General features: G+C 37.0%; 1 protein-coding gene across 1 annotated transcript in view; it reads right to left on the bottom strand.

The window, feature by feature from the left end:
* The window catches only part of LOC120542618 (alpha-N-acetylgalactosaminidase-like), a 29494-nt gene that overhangs the window by 7348 nt on the left and 3046 nt on the right, over positions 1 to 19100 (bottom strand). Inside the window, exons 2-7 of the mRNA XM_039775197.1 lie at positions 17717 to 17890; positions 14410 to 14584; positions 11423 to 11600; positions 5166 to 5260; positions 1311 to 1472; positions 660 to 857 (exon numbers count right to left, since the gene is read on the bottom strand). Coding sequence (XP_039631131.1) covers positions 660 to 857; positions 1311 to 1472; positions 5166 to 5260; positions 11423 to 11600; positions 14410 to 14584; positions 17717 to 17874 — 966 coding nt within the window. The 5' untranslated portion in view covers positions 17875 to 17890. The remainder of the gene's footprint in view (positions 1 to 659; positions 858 to 1310; positions 1473 to 5165; positions 5261 to 11422; positions 11601 to 14409; positions 14585 to 17716; positions 17891 to 19100) is intronic.

The raw sequence follows: 19100 nt of genomic DNA, 5'->3' as shown, positions 1-19100 counted from the left end.
CAGTGTACCTTTCAGCCAAGGAGACCATAACAAGCTAATTATAATCATGTCTTTACTTCCTTACAAAATCTTTGAATGATTAGAAACTGGAAGAATAATGGAGCATCATCCTTCCAATTAAAATAACATTTTTCATTATTATCACAAAACTGTTTTTTCATGTTCAAACAAAAATTAAACAGAATGAAAAATGTTTTCTTTTTAAATAATGAAAATATCAACCTCAAAACTTTGAAAACCGATCTCCAATTGTTTTAAGTATTAAATGACATCTAGTTCCTTTGCGGACCTGTATAGTTTATATAAATAAATAGCACATTATATTACTTGTTAAGTATGAGAATACTATGATTTTGTAGCCAGTTCTTTTTGAAGCCAGGAAGCTAATCAGGCAACACTGTGCAGTGGCTTAGTTGCAGGACTTTAAACCACAAGGCTGCCAGCTCAGTTCCCACCTCCATGTAATTATGTAACCCTGTGTCAGTCACCTCAGCAACTCCAATTGTACAAAATACATTTTCTGTCAGCAGTTATTCTGTATCCTAAACTTTTAAGTTTGGTTAAAGGAGTCTTACAATAAGAATTTAAATAACAAAAATATCAACAATATAAGATATAATAATATAATATAACAATATAAGATGTTGAGGAGCACCTACTTTGTAAACACGTATGCCTGGAGCTCCTAAGAGGTCTTGATTTATGGAGATGGCCAGCTGGTTTTGCAGGATTTCCTTGAACTTCCCAGAGATGCTTCTTAGGTCATTGGACATAAAGAGTGGTGCAGCTAGCATAGCCCATATGGCCATCTGAGTTTTGGATTGCTCATAGCTCAGTCCAAAATCACCAACTATCAACTGAGGGCAAACATGAACATGAGATCAGTGATGTACATGCTTCTTATGCAAATAGCCACACAGACACCAATTAATTAGTTAATCAAACACAATTTCTTTTCATGCAGTACATTTTTCTTGTAACTTATCTTACAAAAATGAAGCACACGTTATTTGGTTGGTTAATTGCACATCTACTGTGAAAATAACTTTTGTGGTTGGTGTACAAATATTTTCTTTTAAAAAAATAAATTCATTGTTCTTGACTCTTGAATGGTCTTGTGCATAAAATATATGTCATGTTATTAATGTTTCTTTCAATGTTTAAAATATAAAATGAATAAAATGGCATGACAAAACAGAAAACGTAATTATGCCTTTGTCATTTCCTTTCCAACTGTCCACGGATCCCATCAAGAGTAATAAAAACTATTTATTTGATAAAATATCAGTATAATATTGAAAGACAATTACCACATCAGGATCATTCCAGTGACCTGGACCAGCAGCTGGCTGTAAAACATCCTGGTTCTTACCAAACCACTGAATAATACTCATAACGGATTCCCATGAATCTTGGATATCATAATAGTTTCTCCATGAGTTACAAATTTGAGCAAGTAATGTATAATTTACCTGAATAAAGAACAAAACAACACATTTAGAAGATATTTACATTTAATGCTGATGACAGATAGATAGATAGATAGATAGATAGATAGATAGATAGATAGATAGATAGATAGATAGATAGATAGATAGATAGATAGATAGATATGAAGGGCACTTTATAATAGATAGATAGATAGATAGATAGATAGATAGATAGATAGATAGATAGATAGATAGATAGATAGATAGATAGATAGATAGATTATACTTTATTTGTCAAAAGTGGAAAATTTACCTTTTTACAGGCACTCAAGAAATATTATAACAAGCACAACAACTCCCCTTAAACACACTCAAGAAACAAAGAAAAAAAGAAAATTCTACTTGGCTTAAGATAAGAGAGCAGTCACAGAGATGCATTATAAGTGGATAATGTTGCAGGTATGAAGGGCCCCTGTTTAATTTCTTCACACACTTCTGCTGGATAATTTGTTGACTATAAGTACTTAATGGTAGTCTTTCATAAAGAAGATGTGCAGCTTTTCTTGTAATTGACATAAATTTTCTTTTCATTTTCTCTTCTACTATTACCTCCAGTGGGTTGAAAATGAAATTCTCAACTGAGCCTGCCATATTAATCATGTTGCTAATTTGTTGGGTTTGTCTTGAAGTGATGTTACTAGCCCAGCATACCACAGTGTAGAATCACAATGGTCATCACATGGTTATAGAATATGTAAAGGATGGTGCCTCACTGGGTCACATGTTCTGGGCCTGCTCCAAATTAACATTATTCTGGACAAAAATTTTTAATCACCTGTCAGACAGCCTTGGACTCACAATCCCTCCTAACCCATTAACAGCTGTGTTTGGGGTTCTTCCAGAGGGGCTTAAAGTGGAGAAGGACAAACAAACTGTGATTGCATTCACTACACTGTTGGCACGCAGACTTATTCTGATAAACTGGAAGAACCCAAACTCTCCTCTTTTAAGTCAGTGGGAAACTGATGTGTTATATTATTTGAAATTGGAAAAAATCAAATACTCAGTTAGAGGATCTGTACAGACTTTTTTCAAAACATGGCAGGATCTAATCAGTAATATTTTAAAATAAGTTTATAAAGCACAGAGAATTTATTAATTTAGGTATTTTTACAAGCCTTAAATTTTACACCGTTTGGCTTGCTCTCTCTCTCAGGGGTGGGGATCGATCTGTTCTTAGCATAATTCTTTTTTTTGTAAAAACTTGATTGCTATGTATTGATTGTAATAAAATTAAGAAATAAAAATAAAAGGGGAAAAAATATTGAGAATATGTAAAGGATGTCAATTCCCATATTAAAGGAATAAAGTTTCTTAAGTAAAACAAGACCCCCCTGACCTTTCTTATGTACTGTAGTTCCTCTATGCTACTAGACCAATCCAGCTCATCACTGATGTCGACCCCCATGTACTAGTAGCACTGAACCTTACTTCTACTATGCGTACAGCTGAAGTATACAGTGTCATACCTGTGCACATATGGGACATTGTGATTGTAATTACCCGTAACTCCAGGGTTGGTTCTGTATTCCAATGCCAGCTCTTCCTCCCTCTACAGACTGGATGACTGACAGCTACAACATCTCTGACGTCACTTCCGGTATCTGTCCACCTGAACCTGCCTCTTCCATTTTGAAATGAGTTCACTGTGCAACTCCTTTCTGAACCGACACGATTTTTCAATTGCTGTTTTTATTCGTTTTTTTTTGCTTTTCAATTATATGGGGTCACTGGGAGGTGCCTCAACTTTTTATTGTGGTCTGTCTAATCTCTTACAAAAGTTACTTTATATGCAAGTGCAGGTCTTCTCTTAGGTGTTACTTCTGCCTTGAAATATCAGTGAGATCACCCAAATTCAATTAAAATGAAGGTTTTTATTATGTAAAAAACATGGAGGAATGATTGCAAAGTAATCTCCATATGCTAAAATACAGATAGATAAACCTTTCCTGCCCCTGTGGACCTGGCTAACATCAGGTGAATTTCTAACTGATTAAATCCTAACTTATTACTAAATACTCACACCTGAGTCTTCTCTGTGATGTGTACTTTGGGTTCATTTCCTTTAACTAAAGATGCATTGTTTTTTCCCTCAAAAGTGGCCTTTGTTACAGAAAAGTATATTATAACCCTACCGGACAGCACAATGGAACTGTTAAGACATTTGGCATTTTTTCTGTTGTCTTTTGCGACTCTAATAGTACCCACACTAAAATGTTTTTTGTATAAAAACACAAACATTAATTTCCATTATTTGTCCAGACTACCCTGGCATTTTAAGCCCCCGAAAACAAAGTCTTTTGAAAATGCTCTCCAGAGCCGAAATAATACAGACTCTATTTGCACTCTGTAATGACCAGGATTTAATTGGGCAGGGATACGTAATATACATGAACCAATCAATGTCTCATTCCCTGACTCGTCACCAAAGAAAAAACCTTATTATTCCAACATAGTGGACACAGAAGAGTTTCTTTCCATGGCACTTGTGTTGCTTACCTGTATGCTTCTGAATTGTATTTGTACAGTTTGAATGTTGCAAACATGTGCAAAATGTAAATAATTTACCAGTCATTACAGTTCTGGGATAAATCTCATGGTCACCAGTGTCCTTCAAGGAGGACACTTCATTCTCCCGTTTCCTCCAAAGCGCACTTTCAAAGTGCAGGCAGAGAGCTGTTGTCATATGCGTTGCTGCTCGTTTTAGTGTGGGTATAGATACTTTCGTAAATAAAGTGAAAATACTTGTTTTCATTTCAAAATGTCATTTAGGTGAAAACATACTAGTATGAACGTAGCCTTCTTGAAATGGGTCTCTGTTCCTCCTTCTTAGATGTTATTACAATCCCGCTTTTTATACTCAAGTGATATTGAAAGCTCCTCTTATTACAACTTGGTGGCAGCACTAGCAAAAGGACATTGTGTATTTAATTCTAAAATGAGAAACAGGTTCTTCACAGTTGCTTCCCTCATATCTTAGCCTATTTTCCTTTGCCTGTATTGTGCTTCCAGAGTGCCAGTACTGAGAAATCAGCTTAGTTTGTAGATAGTTGCACAGGTAGACAAGCGGACAGACCCCCTCTAACCCACTTGTATTCATATAGCAGTATCAATGACCCCACCATTTTCATTAAGGCCAGCAAAGTTTTTTTAAACCTTTAAAGATTCATCCTTTTTTTCTAATCAATAAAATCAGACTCAAACAATTTCAAACACTTGTAACCCAGTTATTGTGAAAGGTTGCAAAATGAAAAGACCTTTTCCACCTTCTGGCTTGCTGGTTAACTAATAGCTAAGGTGACCCTATACCCTAATGCAGTTGTTTCCTAATTAATGCTACTGTCTTTGTCCAACTATGTGACAGCTTGTTCCAAACTTCCTAACCCATAACAAGCATCAGCTGCTTAGTTCTTAAAGAGCAACAAACTAGAGCCAATTAATACTGTACTTTAGCAAAAAGACATTTAAGAAGCTGGGAGATTTAGCCTATTGTAAGTCCTTCCAAATCCCAATCAAGCTCTATAACCAAGATTTTGTGCACAGACATCTGTGGGATTACTTGCAGGGCTCAATCTGACTTCCTTAATCAGATGTTCGTAACACAAGAGCTATCAATACTTGACAGTGATAGAGAAACGTCTGTAATAATCAGAGCATCAGCATCTTGGACCTCACCTTGGGAGGCAGGCCTCCTTGGTATGCTGGCCAGCTGCAAGAGAAAGCAATGGGTCTCCCAGTACGATTTAGGGCAAGACTCATCTTGGGAAATCCTGAAACAATGCAAAAATTTCAGTCAGTTTATTGATGTAAAAACACACAGGTGCACTGATATAACAAGTGGAATTAATAGATATACAGTACATGTTTCCCATGTGTCTGTGTTCAGTTAGTCCGAAGCCAGATGTACAATATTTATGTCTGGAGACAACCACAAGCGAATTTTGATAAAAACTGGGTAGAAACAATTTGACGACTCACTGACTGCCACATTTCTAAGCCAGTCTAATGACTCATGAAGGCACTGCTCAAAGTAGGGATGGTGATTTTGAACTGCAAAGATCAGAGGTGCCCTTGTTAAGTGCGTCCAACAGACAGCAAGCTTCTGATTACGACGAACCACATACAGTCAAAAAGTCTCCTAAAAAACCATAGTAGACATATACCTGTAAATGTATTTTGCAAGTTCCAACAGAACATTGCACAGTTTAAAAGTAAACATAACTTGTTTTGAAATAAACATAACCTGATGCAAGGGAAAAAACATTTCTGTAGCATCAGATTATACATTGGCATTTGACAGCATCAGTGGACGTGTGATAAACGTGAATAATATGTTATCACAGTTGCCGTTGTGTGCTCCCTGTTGTTCAATGTTACGACAAAAGTGCAAAAATTGATGTAAGTATAAAAGACAGCTTGCAGCAGCTGTATTCACAAAAATATGAACTGTGAAATATGCATTTGAAGTAAATGGTGTGTCTCATCCCATCAAAATAACTGCCATTAAAAGAGATGCAGGAGTTGGAGATGTTAGTACACAAAACACCCAAATCAACAAATCTACCTAACAACGTTAGTGAAGCACACACAAGGCTGCGCAGCTTTCAATCTCTGACTGTGTGTCTAAACAAATAACTAAAGAAATGTAACATTACTAATTAGAAATGCAAAAATGCAATGACAAAATAGCCTCTGCGTTTTAACACCTTGTACTTGTATATCCATAGACCACAATCTGCATCTAAATTCAATTTGCAGTTGTTATTGTCATACAGTGAGGCAGTAGTTAAAATGACAGGAAGATATTATAGCAGACAGAGGCATTTCTCAAAGCTGAGGCGCTCAGTACCTTCAGTAGTCAGTTTCTTCCATTGCTGTGCTCATTACAATGTGCAAATTAATAATTAAGTTTCAGTTACCTTGCTCTATTGAGCTCCTGACTTGATAACAGAAAGATTAGCTTTTTATCTTCTCTCATCTTCATGTCTTTCATTCTGTACCTTTTGCACACTCCCTGAAACCCTAGCAGCAGTTTAAAATGCATGGACTGGAGGAATTGAGGGTGAGTGTTTTAGGAAGAAGCCCTGTTGGTGTAGCCTTTGCAGTACAGGATTTCACTATTATCCACTACACACTTTTTAACGGGTTGTCTCCAGATGTGTATTCTCGTTGAGAATCATGTCTGGCCCCACAAGACTACTAATCAGTTTTATGGAAGTTTTACATTAAACTTTTCTTCTTTTAAAATCAAAAAATGATTAAAACTTTGCATGAGAATTGATTCATAAGCAACATTCAGATGGTATTAAAGACTGTTTAAATGTATTCAGCATTGCAACATTTATTAAAATCTTCAAATAAACCTAAATGAAATAATATTTAATTAATTATTATTTCATGGAAGAACAGACTAAAAATGCACAGCAGACCTTTCTCTCTGATATGTTTTTAATAATTACACTACAGTATATATTACAATATATTATACAGTATTACCAACCATCCAGCACCTCTCCCAGCAGGCGAGAGCCTCTGAATTTATGACAGTGCTTAAGAATCTTCACTCAATTTATCAGCTATCACTGTACAGATAATAACAAGAAAGTCAATCAACCTTCTATGTGAGAGACAGCCAATGAAATTTATTACAAAGAATCTGTGAAATAAGTGAATTTAAAGGTATGTGTCCCCGTTTGGATCCTAATTTAAGCTTTTCTCTAGACAGAAGGGAAAGGATACAGAAGTGCAATGGCTGTGCATGTATTGAAGTGTTTATATTTTAAAAGAATAGTCCATCCTAAAATTGCATTTTTATATGTTACTTACACTGTGTAGTTTGTAGTGATGGGCGCAAAAAAATGTGAATCTTGAGTTTTCATGCTAAATGGAGATAACAAAATAGTCTATGGTGATCAATGTTGGACAACAGCAAACAATATCATAACATCCACAAAAACATTTCACATTACTCGTGTCACATATTCCACATGTCAAGTTATCTAGTCATATGCTCTCAATATCAGCATATATAATTAAATAAATCACTTCAGGAAAAAATTAATTAAAATGAAACTTTCTCAAACATGTCAGAGTTTTGAATTGAAGACCCACTTCTCTGCTATCATTCATTGGTTAGGAATCCATGCCAGTAGCAGCTAATTTATTGGCTGCCATTGTACTTCAGATGATATCAACAGTTTAAAGTTCACTGAATGATGTACATAACTAAAGATTAAAAGTTAAAGAAATCCGAGTGAATGCAATATCAGGAAAACGCTATGCTTCATATTTGCACATATCAACAAGCAGAAGGTCAATTTATATGTTCAGTTTCACAGCCTGCCACTAGGAAATCCTGAGGTACTCCATTTGTAGATATGAATATAAATGTAATAACAGAAGAAGGGTCTACAATTCAAATGCTTGTTCACGTCTGAGATTGGTTCATTTTCATTCATGAGAGTGTTATCAGGAAGTGGTTTATTTAATAATATTTTAGTAAAAATACATGTTTTTAGGATGTTGTGACTTTTATGAGTGGTAGTCCCATAGCATGTAAGTCCCAAAAACACATCCAAAATTGTCCACAAGAAATCCCATCAACACCCCCAACTATCAAAAGAGGCCATGTAGAATCTTTTAAAACAGTATATTCAAAGGCTCTGTTAACCAGTAAAGCTCCATAGGGCACAAAAAGGAGCTGCCAGCAAGGCAATCCAAGGTGAACAAAAGCCCTACTGTATATGAAATCCCAAGAATAGTCGAATTATAGAGACAAAATGTAAAAAGAATCTAGCAAAATACAAGGAACATAAAATTCATAAAAAACACATGAACTCACCACTCATAAGAGTATTCAAAATGAACCACCAGGAACTGTGTAAGACCCTCCAGATTTAAAGGGTGGAGGGCAATTCCATGTGGTGATTGGCAGATGGCCCTGTCTCTTAGGGACCACTGACAAAACACATGGAACATAATAAAGGCAGCTTCTATCCATAAAAGAATAAAAAATAAAAAATGAAGCATATAATCAACATAAATAAATGAATGAAGAATGAAGGAAAGAACCCTGGCTGAGATATAACAAATGACATTACGACTGGATGACTTAACATGTAGATTATGCAACACAAGTGATGTGCAGTCTTTTCATGGATGTTTAGATATTGTTTGCTGTTGTCAATGATGATCACCATAGACTCTGGTTCTATCACAAACTTTAACTTTATTTTCTCTGTTCTGCATGAAAATATTTTTCTTTGACATTACTGCAAATTTCATCGGCTAAACACAATATTCTTAAGTGGAATATTCCTTTGAAGAAATCCTCTTTAAACTTTCCAATGTACTCCAATGTGGTATGGGACTTTGAATTCTTATTAAATATATTAGGAAAAATCTATTTTCAAGCATTAAATATTGTGTTCTTTTAGCTTTAATGGTCCTCTCAGAATCTTCTTCAAGAAAATCACTTGTTAAGAAGGCAGGCTCTATTGTAGGATTAAAGTTGGACAGTTTAACATCTGTGGCAGAGCGACGGGCACTAAGCAAACTCCTGTCAATCATGAATAATCCACTGCATCCGCTTAACAGTGTTATCTCCAGGCAGAGGAGTAGCTTCAGCGACAGACTGCTGTCACCATCCTGCTCCACTGACAGACTGAGGAGATCGTTCCTCCCCCACACTATGAGACTCTTCAATTCCACCCGGGGGAGTAAATGCTAACATTAATTTTATTTTAATTTTTTTTATTTTTTTCATTTTTATTACTATTTAATTTAATATTGTTTCTTTGTATCCGTATACTGCTGCTGGATTATGTGAATTTCCCTTGGGATTAATAAAGTATCTATCTATCTATCTATCTATCTATCTATCTATCTATCTATCTATCTATCTATCTATCTATCAAATGGGTTTTAGTCCTCCATTTTCAGTGTTCTCAATATTATCATCTGTCAAACGTGTTTTCTCAACCTGATGACCCAAAATCAGTGAATTTATACAATTAGTTATGCATCATCTGCCATGAACCAAACTGCAAACTGTTACATTTGTTCTCCCTTTCCGGCAAGAAATTGTACACTTTGTTTTTTCACTGTTGCTTACAGCAGTTTACTGAACATAGATATAATGTAAATAATTCATGGATTAATTTAGTAAGTATAACAGGTTTTGATATGCATAGTATGTTCAGAGTAGTATAACTTAAAAGTCATCAGTTCATTCTCCAGATGTGGTCTTATAATAAATCTTCCAACAGATGCAATGTGTCATACTATACTCATCAACTTCTTCTTCTTCTTGATAGCTATTATGATTTTATTATTATGCTAGATCTCCATATTAACACATCCCAGTATGGAATTTTTCTGTAAAGTATGCTCTTAACCAATATCATCTGTTATTCCTCAAGTGCACTTTGAAGAAGAGGACACAGGTTACAATTAGCATTAGCTTGTTTTGCTCAAAATCTTTCAATTGTGTTTCTTCTTTGTTTATTTTGTTTGTAACAATTTCACAATAACCCATCCTGTTGAACCCTGCTATGATGCCAGTGGTTGTTCAATGGACTCTTCCTTGGTTAGCACGATTATGTTGCTCAAATAGGTTAACAGGATTATTACTGCGACATGTACAGAACACAGTAAAACTCTTACTTGCATGTGATAATCAACATTGCTACTCTCCAACACCAGATTAGTGAGCGTGCCTATCTTACCTTGAAACTTTTATCTTACTTATCTGAAATAACCTGATTAGCAAGATCAGTACACCAATTGGGAAATTAAAAAAATAAAAATTAGGAGAGAGTGTAGTCAGGTCCTAAACAGAATACAGAAGCACAGTGCTACACAGCATTTAAGATGAGACCTTGCAGGTGAACTACATAGTTTAAGCATGAGCTTAAGGCTTTATCTACACAATAATATAACTCATTATCCTATTTTATTGCCTGTGTTAAATTGTTGAGTTTAAACAATGTCAAGTCTGCAATGGTTTAAGTTGAAGGCTACAAGAGAATGGAAGATTAAAGTACAATGCACAATCCACTCATCCATTAATCCATAATCTACTTAATGCATTTCAATGCTGGATCCAATGTTAGCAACATCATACATAAAGTGGAAAACACCTGGGGAAAGGATGCCATTCTATTGCACGGCACATTCACATATAGGGCATATTGGACACAATTTAAAGTGTCCAATTAACCTAACAAATGTCTTTGGAATGTGCAAGGAAAACCAATGAGGACACAGGGATAACGTGCAAAGGGGAAACAAAAAAAAGAGGTGAAAAGCACATTTCAATAACATCCATCCATTTTCCAACCCGCTGAATCCGAACACAGGGTCACGAGGGTCTGCTGGAGCCAATCCCAGCCAACACAAGGCAGGAACCAATCCCGGGCAGGGTGCCAACCCACCGCAGGACACACACAAACACACCGAGCACACACTAGGGCCAATTTAGAATCACCAATCCACCTAACCAGCATGTCTTTGGACTGTGGGAGGAAACACATGCAGACATGGGGAGAACATGCAAACTCCACGCAGGGAGGACCCAGGAAGCGAACCTGGGTCTCCTAACTGCGAGGCAGCAGCACTACCACTGCGCCACCGTGCCGCCCTCAATAACATCAAATACAGAAAAAAAAATCCTTAAAGTGGTACCAGGATGTTTTTTGGGCTTGTCCTACACAATGTGAAATCTACTGGGCAGTTTATAGTGATGCCACCTCAGTGACAACACACCAGTCATTGGCTAAACGTCATGGAAAGCACCGTATAAAAGGTACTTGGAGAACTGTAGTTTTTACTTCAATCAAATAATTAATTCACATTTATTACTCATCTTTTAAAGGTGAGCCAGGGAAGTTGGCAAAGTGATATGGAAAACATCTGACAGAATTCTTTCTTACCTTCTGCCATCATAGAAGCATTGGAATAGCAGGCGTCAAGTTTTAACATGTCCACTCCCCATTCTGCAAAAGTCTGGGCATCAAGGTCAATGGTGTCCAAAGTAGTACCAGGATACCCACCACATGTATAATTTCCCAAGTCTCCATAAATCCCAAGTTTAAGACCTTTGGAATGAACCTGCCATGGAAGAGGTATCTTCTAGTAAACAACATTTTCACAAAGGATGTGATCTTAAAACATATATTTAAAAATAAAAAGCACAGGCTGCAGGGACACCTGTCCTTAATGAAAGCCTTGTTAAGTGCCAGAATTCACTGACAGTGGCCAACAAACATCTTTACTTAAACACTACCTGCCACATTCAATAGTCCTCAGAAAAAGACCTTTAAAAAAATAGACCAGCCTTCTCTTACTCAACCTTTATAAGCACCATCATCTGGAATAAGGACAAGATACTCTCAACCACTATTTCATGTTTCTCTTTGTTTTTCACAAAAGCATGTAATCCACCCAGATAATAAAAAATAACGTAGGCTTCTCGTCACCACAATGCACTATATAACTAAACATTTGTTTGTTTTCCAGTGCATGCTGCTGCTGTTATATAGTTTATAGGTACAGAATTGTCCATAATCTAAACTGTTTACCTCAGCTCATAATTTGTCACTTTTATCTAGTACACTGTCTTTACATCCAGATGTGAACTTTGCCCAGCACCAGATGTTGCCATGACTCAGACGCTATGGAAATAAAGTGTTGAACTAAAATGACAAGCACTAAAGCAGCTTGGGGGTACATTGTTTAGTATTGCACCATCATGGATCCATATGCTAGTTCTATACATGATGTCCACTTTGTAAGTATATGTGATAGAAAGAATGTGTTTAAAAGGATTAGAAAGCTTGATGTATCTAGTTTTTTTCTTGTCTTTAGAAGTTTTATTTTTGACGTATTTGGGGAACTGAAAATCCATATGAGTCTGTTGAACATGAAAGAGATTCTCCCAAAGTCAATGTGTGGTGTGCTTTGGGAAAAACATCGAGTCATAGGGCCATTCTTTTTTGAAGGGCTTGTTGTTAATGGTGATAGCTGTTTAGAAATGCTACAAAATTACTTTATTCCTCAACTTGAACAATTAGGACTGATAGAGAATACAGTGTTTCAACAAGATGGTGCTCCTTGTCACATTGCTTTGCATGTTTGACAGTTTCTACATGAGAAATTCCCTAACAGATGGATTGGAAGAGTTGGACCATTTTCTTGGCCTCCACGTTTGCCAGATTTGACTCCACTGGATTTCTTTTTATGGGGACATAGGAAAACTAAAGATTATTCAACCAAACCTCGATCTTTAGATGACCTTCAAGCTAGGATAACTGATGTGATTGGTGGTATTACTGAAAATCAGCTTGAAAATGTTTTCTGAGAACTACAGCATCGTATTACCCTTTGTATTAGTAATGATGGTGGACATGCTGAAAATTAACAAGAACAATAAAAAATGTGTTTGTTCCTTCTAATCATTTTTACAGATTCTTTCTTTCACATATACTTACAAAGTTACAACTATTTTAAATTGCACACAGACTTTATGGACCCCCTCTATATAAGACTAGACCACCACCTTTTTTAAATTTCTGTGATCTCTCTGCATCTACATTGGTTTTCTTTGGTTATTCTATGCATTCTTCACACATCCCAACTACATGTACATTTGATTAATTTTCCAGTCTAAATCTCCATTGCAAGAATGAGTGTGGGTGTTTAAATGATGAGTCCTATGACAGGATGGCATCATGCATAAGGTCAGTGCCTCATTTGTGCTAAATACAGCAGTGTCAGGCTCCGACTCCACATTACCATGGAGATATGTAATGGAAAAAGCAGGATTAGCGGTGTATTAATGGAAAACATTATAAAACATACAGGAAATTCATTGAAGAACTGTTGGGAACATTCAGCTATATATAAGAAGTGGTGCCACCAAAGTGTAAAATAAAAATGCAGATGCAGGAGTTTTGGGGTTGGAGGTGACCTTTATAGCTTCATCAAAGCAGCTGCAATGTCAGCTAAAAGGCATAAAATGTTATAAGTCAAGGATAGCATCAGCCATGTCAGGAGCTGGATTTATCTGCAAGTGACTCTACATAGCTACCATGTGTTGACTGCTAGTTATCACAGTCTATAACCTAGTCTACAAATTGTAAATGACATAGCTTTGAAAGGACCAATGCAGTAGAAAGGAATGGAGACATTCAGACAAAGCCAAATTCACTAAACAGGCCCATTTTAAAAAAGAAATTACACTGTTGGGACATTAAAAAGTTGACATTAACTACAACAAAAGAAAAATGGAATAATGAATGGGTGATGGGTGACATGAGCACACTTAAATATATAGTAGTTAAATTAGATATGAGCACACAGAAGAATGTAAATGAGTAGTCTGCCTGTTAAGATACAAGTGGTGAGAATATCTCCAAATGTGAGATGAACTGTTCAGCTAACACTTTTTTCTTAATCTTGGCAATCTTGTTTTTTCTTCTTGTCTGTGCAGATAGGTTGGTAGCCTAACAAGTCAATATGCTGTACAAAACTTAAACTGTAATTGAATTGAATTGTGGATGAGGGTTGTTGCTAGTATTCTGCTGCTTGCGTGTATCAAAGATGAAAAACATGGGGAAAATTTAGCCCACATTTACTCAGGGTGGCACTAGAGGGATGCTTGTCATAGTATGTACATAAGCCTACACAAGCACAAAGCTTATTTTCAAAAAGGATGAATGACAGGGCCTCACAAGGCTTTTATGTTTAAACTAACTAGTTATTGATTCATCTTCCCAAAAATAGTACATTTCCAGAAGGGATTAATGGTTCCACATCATTGTTTCTCGGCTAAATACTGTAAATGCTATTAAATGGCCTGCAAAAATGTAATGCCAATGTCCAAGCTGTGGCTTAAGTACACTGCCTCTGTAAGACTCACATAATCAGCAAGGGCTTTGATGCCACTTGGGAAACGTTTTGGGTCTGCCTGCAACCTTCCCTGTGCATCTCTCTTTTTGGAAGACCAGCAGTCGTCGAGGTTCACATATTCATACCCCAGTGTTTTCCATCCATCAGTAGCCAGCCTGTCAGCCATGTCCTTCAACAGCTTCTCACTGCAGCCAAATAACAAAAAGTAATATTAGCAATGCATTCAATAAGCGGTCATACTGTAACTAGCAATACTAAAAATAGCCTAGGTTTCCATAGGATACAAGACTATAATTAAGATTTATGATCACACTGTAGGCAGAACTCTTCCACCACACTAAAACATTTTTAAGTTTTCAATTAGTCAGATGCTTCAGGAACAGTACAGTGCTGGTGCTACTCCATGAAATGCAAGATTGAGTGATGGAAGGGGCTCATAAATTAGTGACCCTGTTACTGGCCCTCAAAAACTCAAAGAGGTATCACCTAGAACAGCTGTTCTTTAATTTTTTTACTAACTTATATACAGTATTATAGATATCATGGTACTGTTAGCATCCAGGCAGGGATGGATAGTTTCCCACCTGGCTGGGATGCCCATATAATGAACGGATGTGGATGGACGAGTACCCTGGATAGGTTGGTTAGTGATACCTTTCCCGGTCGGGAAGTTGTCATAGTGGAAGGACAGATGGAGACTGCCTCCCAGGGTCACGTGCTCCCCCAATATGCTGGATGTTAGTGTCACTTTGGTAGGGCTCCCATTTGGACACCCGCAGGGCTGCATGGGAGTTGTAATTCTGGTGGGCATCCCTGTTGTAGATGGAGTAGAGGGCAGGTTCCCCAGTCAGGAAGAGATTCTGCCTGACCCAGAAGTGCTTCAAGGTTGAAAAGGAGTTGCTTATCAGGAGAGTGAGAGCTAGGAGAGGAGTTGTATTCTTGGAGTTGTGGATTGTTGATAGAAGAAGCCTGTAAAACCTATTTTGTAAAATAAATATATTTTATTTGAACCCAGAACTGTCTTGGTTCAATTGTGTCTGAGGTTTGGGGCTCACTGATGCCTTCTACGGTAGCAAATGACCCTGTGAAATTTGCAGCTGAAGGGATAATATGAAGAAGAGGAAGTGCTGAGCAGAGAACTTAAACACATGAAGACTTTTAGAATTGGGCTTATATTTGTAAAATGTAATTCAGGTTAGTTAAAAGCAACATTCTCAAGAAGTTAAATATAAATAATAAATTATTATAATAATGCCTGAAAAATCTTGGAAATTGTTTAACTGATACAAAGTTCACATCCTCCATTCAGTATACAGAATCAATGTAAAAAGAAATAGAAAGTGAGGCATTAATAATAAACCATATACTCGGATCATAAATATTTTCACTCCACTTACCATCAATTATTTCTTCCGACACTTCATTGGGAATTCTCAAGTTCCATTTATTTAGAAAGTACATTTTGTTACAGAATTGTAGCTCAAAGTGCTTTATAAATAAACAATAGGCAAATTACAATAGAAAGAAAATTCTCTAATGGCTATTGTGGCAAAAGACCGTGTCTGATTTGAAAATATACATCAAAATCTGTAGGGATTCCAAGGCAACCCAGACTCCCCAGGCATCCTACAGTACTTAAATGTGACAAAGTTATGCACTAACATCTAGATATGAAGCAACATCTCTGAAAATATAATAAAAAGAGAGCTGAACTTGTCCAGAGAGAAAGATACATTTTAGACACAAATGACAGGTAAAAGAAAGCCATTATTAAGACAACTGAACTTTACAAAGGGACTTGAAACTACTATGTTACATTTTTACAGACTCCACCAATCTATTCTTGCATTTTTCCATACCTGATTACATTATAGGCTTGCAGGGAGCAATGTCATTGGGTGCAAGAAAGGAAATATCTTATCTTACAGCACACTCATGTGCATAGCTTGACTCTGCTAAGGCCTGTCCAATTTAAAGTCAGTTATTAACCTAACATATGATGTGAAGGATAATGGGAGTTCTTCGAGAAAACTCCCAGATAGTCACTGGGCTGATAATCAAATCCAGGTCCTTAGAGCCATAAAAAAGCAGAACACTGGAGTACAAAAGAAAATCCATATAAGAAAATGTGCAATCTCTAAGCAGTCATTAAGTGAGGCTGGAGCTGAACCTAGGTACCTTAAATTCTGGGTCATCACAATTATTAGTGTATCATAGTGCCATCCACTAAATGCTGAAACATTTATGACAGGGTGGGACAGTGATGCAGCATTTATTGCGGTACTTTATGAATCCACCAGCCTGTTTCATGTCCCACTGGCTTTATTGCTATCTGTGAGGAGATTGCACCTTCTCTGCATGTATGCTCAGTTTCTCTCCAGGTAATTCCATTTTTGGTTAAATTAACTGGGGATTCAAATTGGCCCTATGTGAGTGGGAGTGTATCTGTGTTCTTGAGTGGGCTCTCTGATGGTATCACACACATGATCAAGAACACACCATTCCCATAATGAAGCTAAGTGACGGCAGCCCCATGCTGCGGGGATGCTTCTGTAGGTTTGTGTGGGTACAGGACAAAATGAATGCAGCAAAATACAGTGAATCCTCGAGGAAAACCTGATGTGTTCTGCAAGAAACCAGCCCTTGAGAGAAGATTTGTTTTCCTGAAAGACTATGATTCCAAGTATAAAGCCAAAGCTTCACAGGAATGGCTTAAACAACAAAACAATGTAAATATCCTGGAATCAGAGTCCAGATTTCAGTCCAAAAGAGATTTCATGGCTGGGCTTAAAACAGGCTCTTCACTCGATCACCATTCTACCTGACAGAGCCTAAGACATTTTGCGAAGAGGAATGGGGAAAAAGAGCAGAGTCCAGATGTGTAACGATGATAAAGACCCATGCACACAGACTCAAGGCTGTCATGGCTGTGAAAGCTGCATCTATTAAATACTAATTTGAAGTGGGTGAATACTTCCACAATTGATTACATTTTGTTTTATATTTGTGATTAATTTAAGTCACTTTGCAGAGATCTGTTTTCACTTTGACATTAAAGAGTGTTTTATGTTGATCAGTGTCAGAAAAGCTACATCAAATCCCGTGATTCAAATGTTGTATAATAATAAAATGTGAAAACTTGCAAGAGGATGAATTTTGTTATAAGCACTGTATGTTGTACGTTCCTAAAATATGTCCAAAGTTGGACTTTACTGTTACATCTAATGATATCTGCTGTAGAAGTCAGACCCACATTGCCTTCTGCCAGACTCAGAGATGTGAAACCCTGAAGAGGAGGGCTGATCATCCAGACTTACCTGATGCAGTTTTCCGGATCAACTTCACAGTTAATGTTGCATCTATAACGTTCCCAGGCCATCCAGCCCATTGGGGGTGTTAAAAACATTCCATTGTCCAGTGAGCTGCAGGGGGTGAGCATGTGCCCCAGGAGGCCCAAAAACAAGTAGATCATCATGCAAGTTTTAAATTCCCTGAAAAATAAAAAAAGCTTTTAATGAACTGCAGAGCTGCAAAATCCAATTGAAGGAGCGCAGAATAAGTTGGAACTGCACAAGGAGCCCAAACACAAAAAGAGACTTGTCACCTCTTAATCTGGAAGGAGAGTTTAATTCATAAATGATTTAATAAACTTTTTCAATTCATGATCCTGAAAAGCTGGAATTTGTCTTGGCAGTTTAGGCCATAGAGTTGAAAAACAAACCTAAACAGGACAATCTGAATTATTAGTGGGGTCCCTCAGTGTTTATAATTTAATAAAATGATCTGGATAAAAATGTAAGAAGCTAATTAAATTTGTAGATGACAGTAAATTGGATTAGCAGATGGACAACAGTCTGCATAAGTATTGGGGGTATACCTGGACAGAATTTGGATTGGGTAGATATGTAACAGATAGCATTCATTGTACATAAATGACAGGTTTTACATATACATTACATGATTTCACATAGGCAGTAAATGTATCAGCCAAAATTTCATAAAGTAATGGTCTGGAAGTGGAAAATGGATCCAAAGTGAAAGACTTGGGAACCCACCACGAAACAGCATACAAGGCAAGTGAGTGTGGGTTGAAGATCTGTATGCCCTGTGGTAGCTCTGGTGGTTCACCTTGCTGATTCCGGCTTCCCACATCCCTTTGATAATAAAAATATTGTAAAAATGTATGGAAGGAGTAAATTAGTTTCTACAGAAATTCTTCAGAGCTAAAGAATTTTTGCCTTCTCTCTTTTATAATGCACATGGGACCATACAAGGAGAGATGTAAGATACCATGAAAATTATTTTTTTCCAACTTAAGTAACAGGGACATGCAATTGTGTGAAGGTGGTGTAGAACACTTACTAAAGCGCTTAAGCTTCAGGGCCCCCTTATATGCAGAGGTCCTTACCAAGCAATGTGTTCACATGCTTTTGTAAAATTTGCACAAGTAAGATATTTTAACCACCATCGGTTAGGCCACTGCCTCTTTTCCATTCTGACTTCTCCTCCATCATAGTCACACTTCCCCTTGCCTCTGGTGATTTGGTGCATCTGCTTACTGTTCACTGATGCACAGGTTTCCCTCTCACCTTGGAGAAAATACCTCTCACCTTGGAGAAAATAAGTCATTTGTCCCTCCAGTGCTACACTGCACTTCAGCAGGCAGGGTGGGTATGCGGTTGGGATAAGGACACAAGCATT

This window comes from Polypterus senegalus, chromosome 13 (assembly GCF_016835505.1).
Source record: "Polypterus senegalus isolate Bchr_013 chromosome 13, ASM1683550v1, whole genome shotgun sequence".
In the NCBI taxonomy this organism is placed as follows: Eukaryota; Metazoa; Chordata; class Cladistia; order Polypteriformes; family Polypteridae; genus Polypterus; species Polypterus senegalus.
The sequence above is the reverse complement of the archived record's forward strand: the minus strand, read 5'-3'. Positions and strand labels throughout refer to the sequence as shown.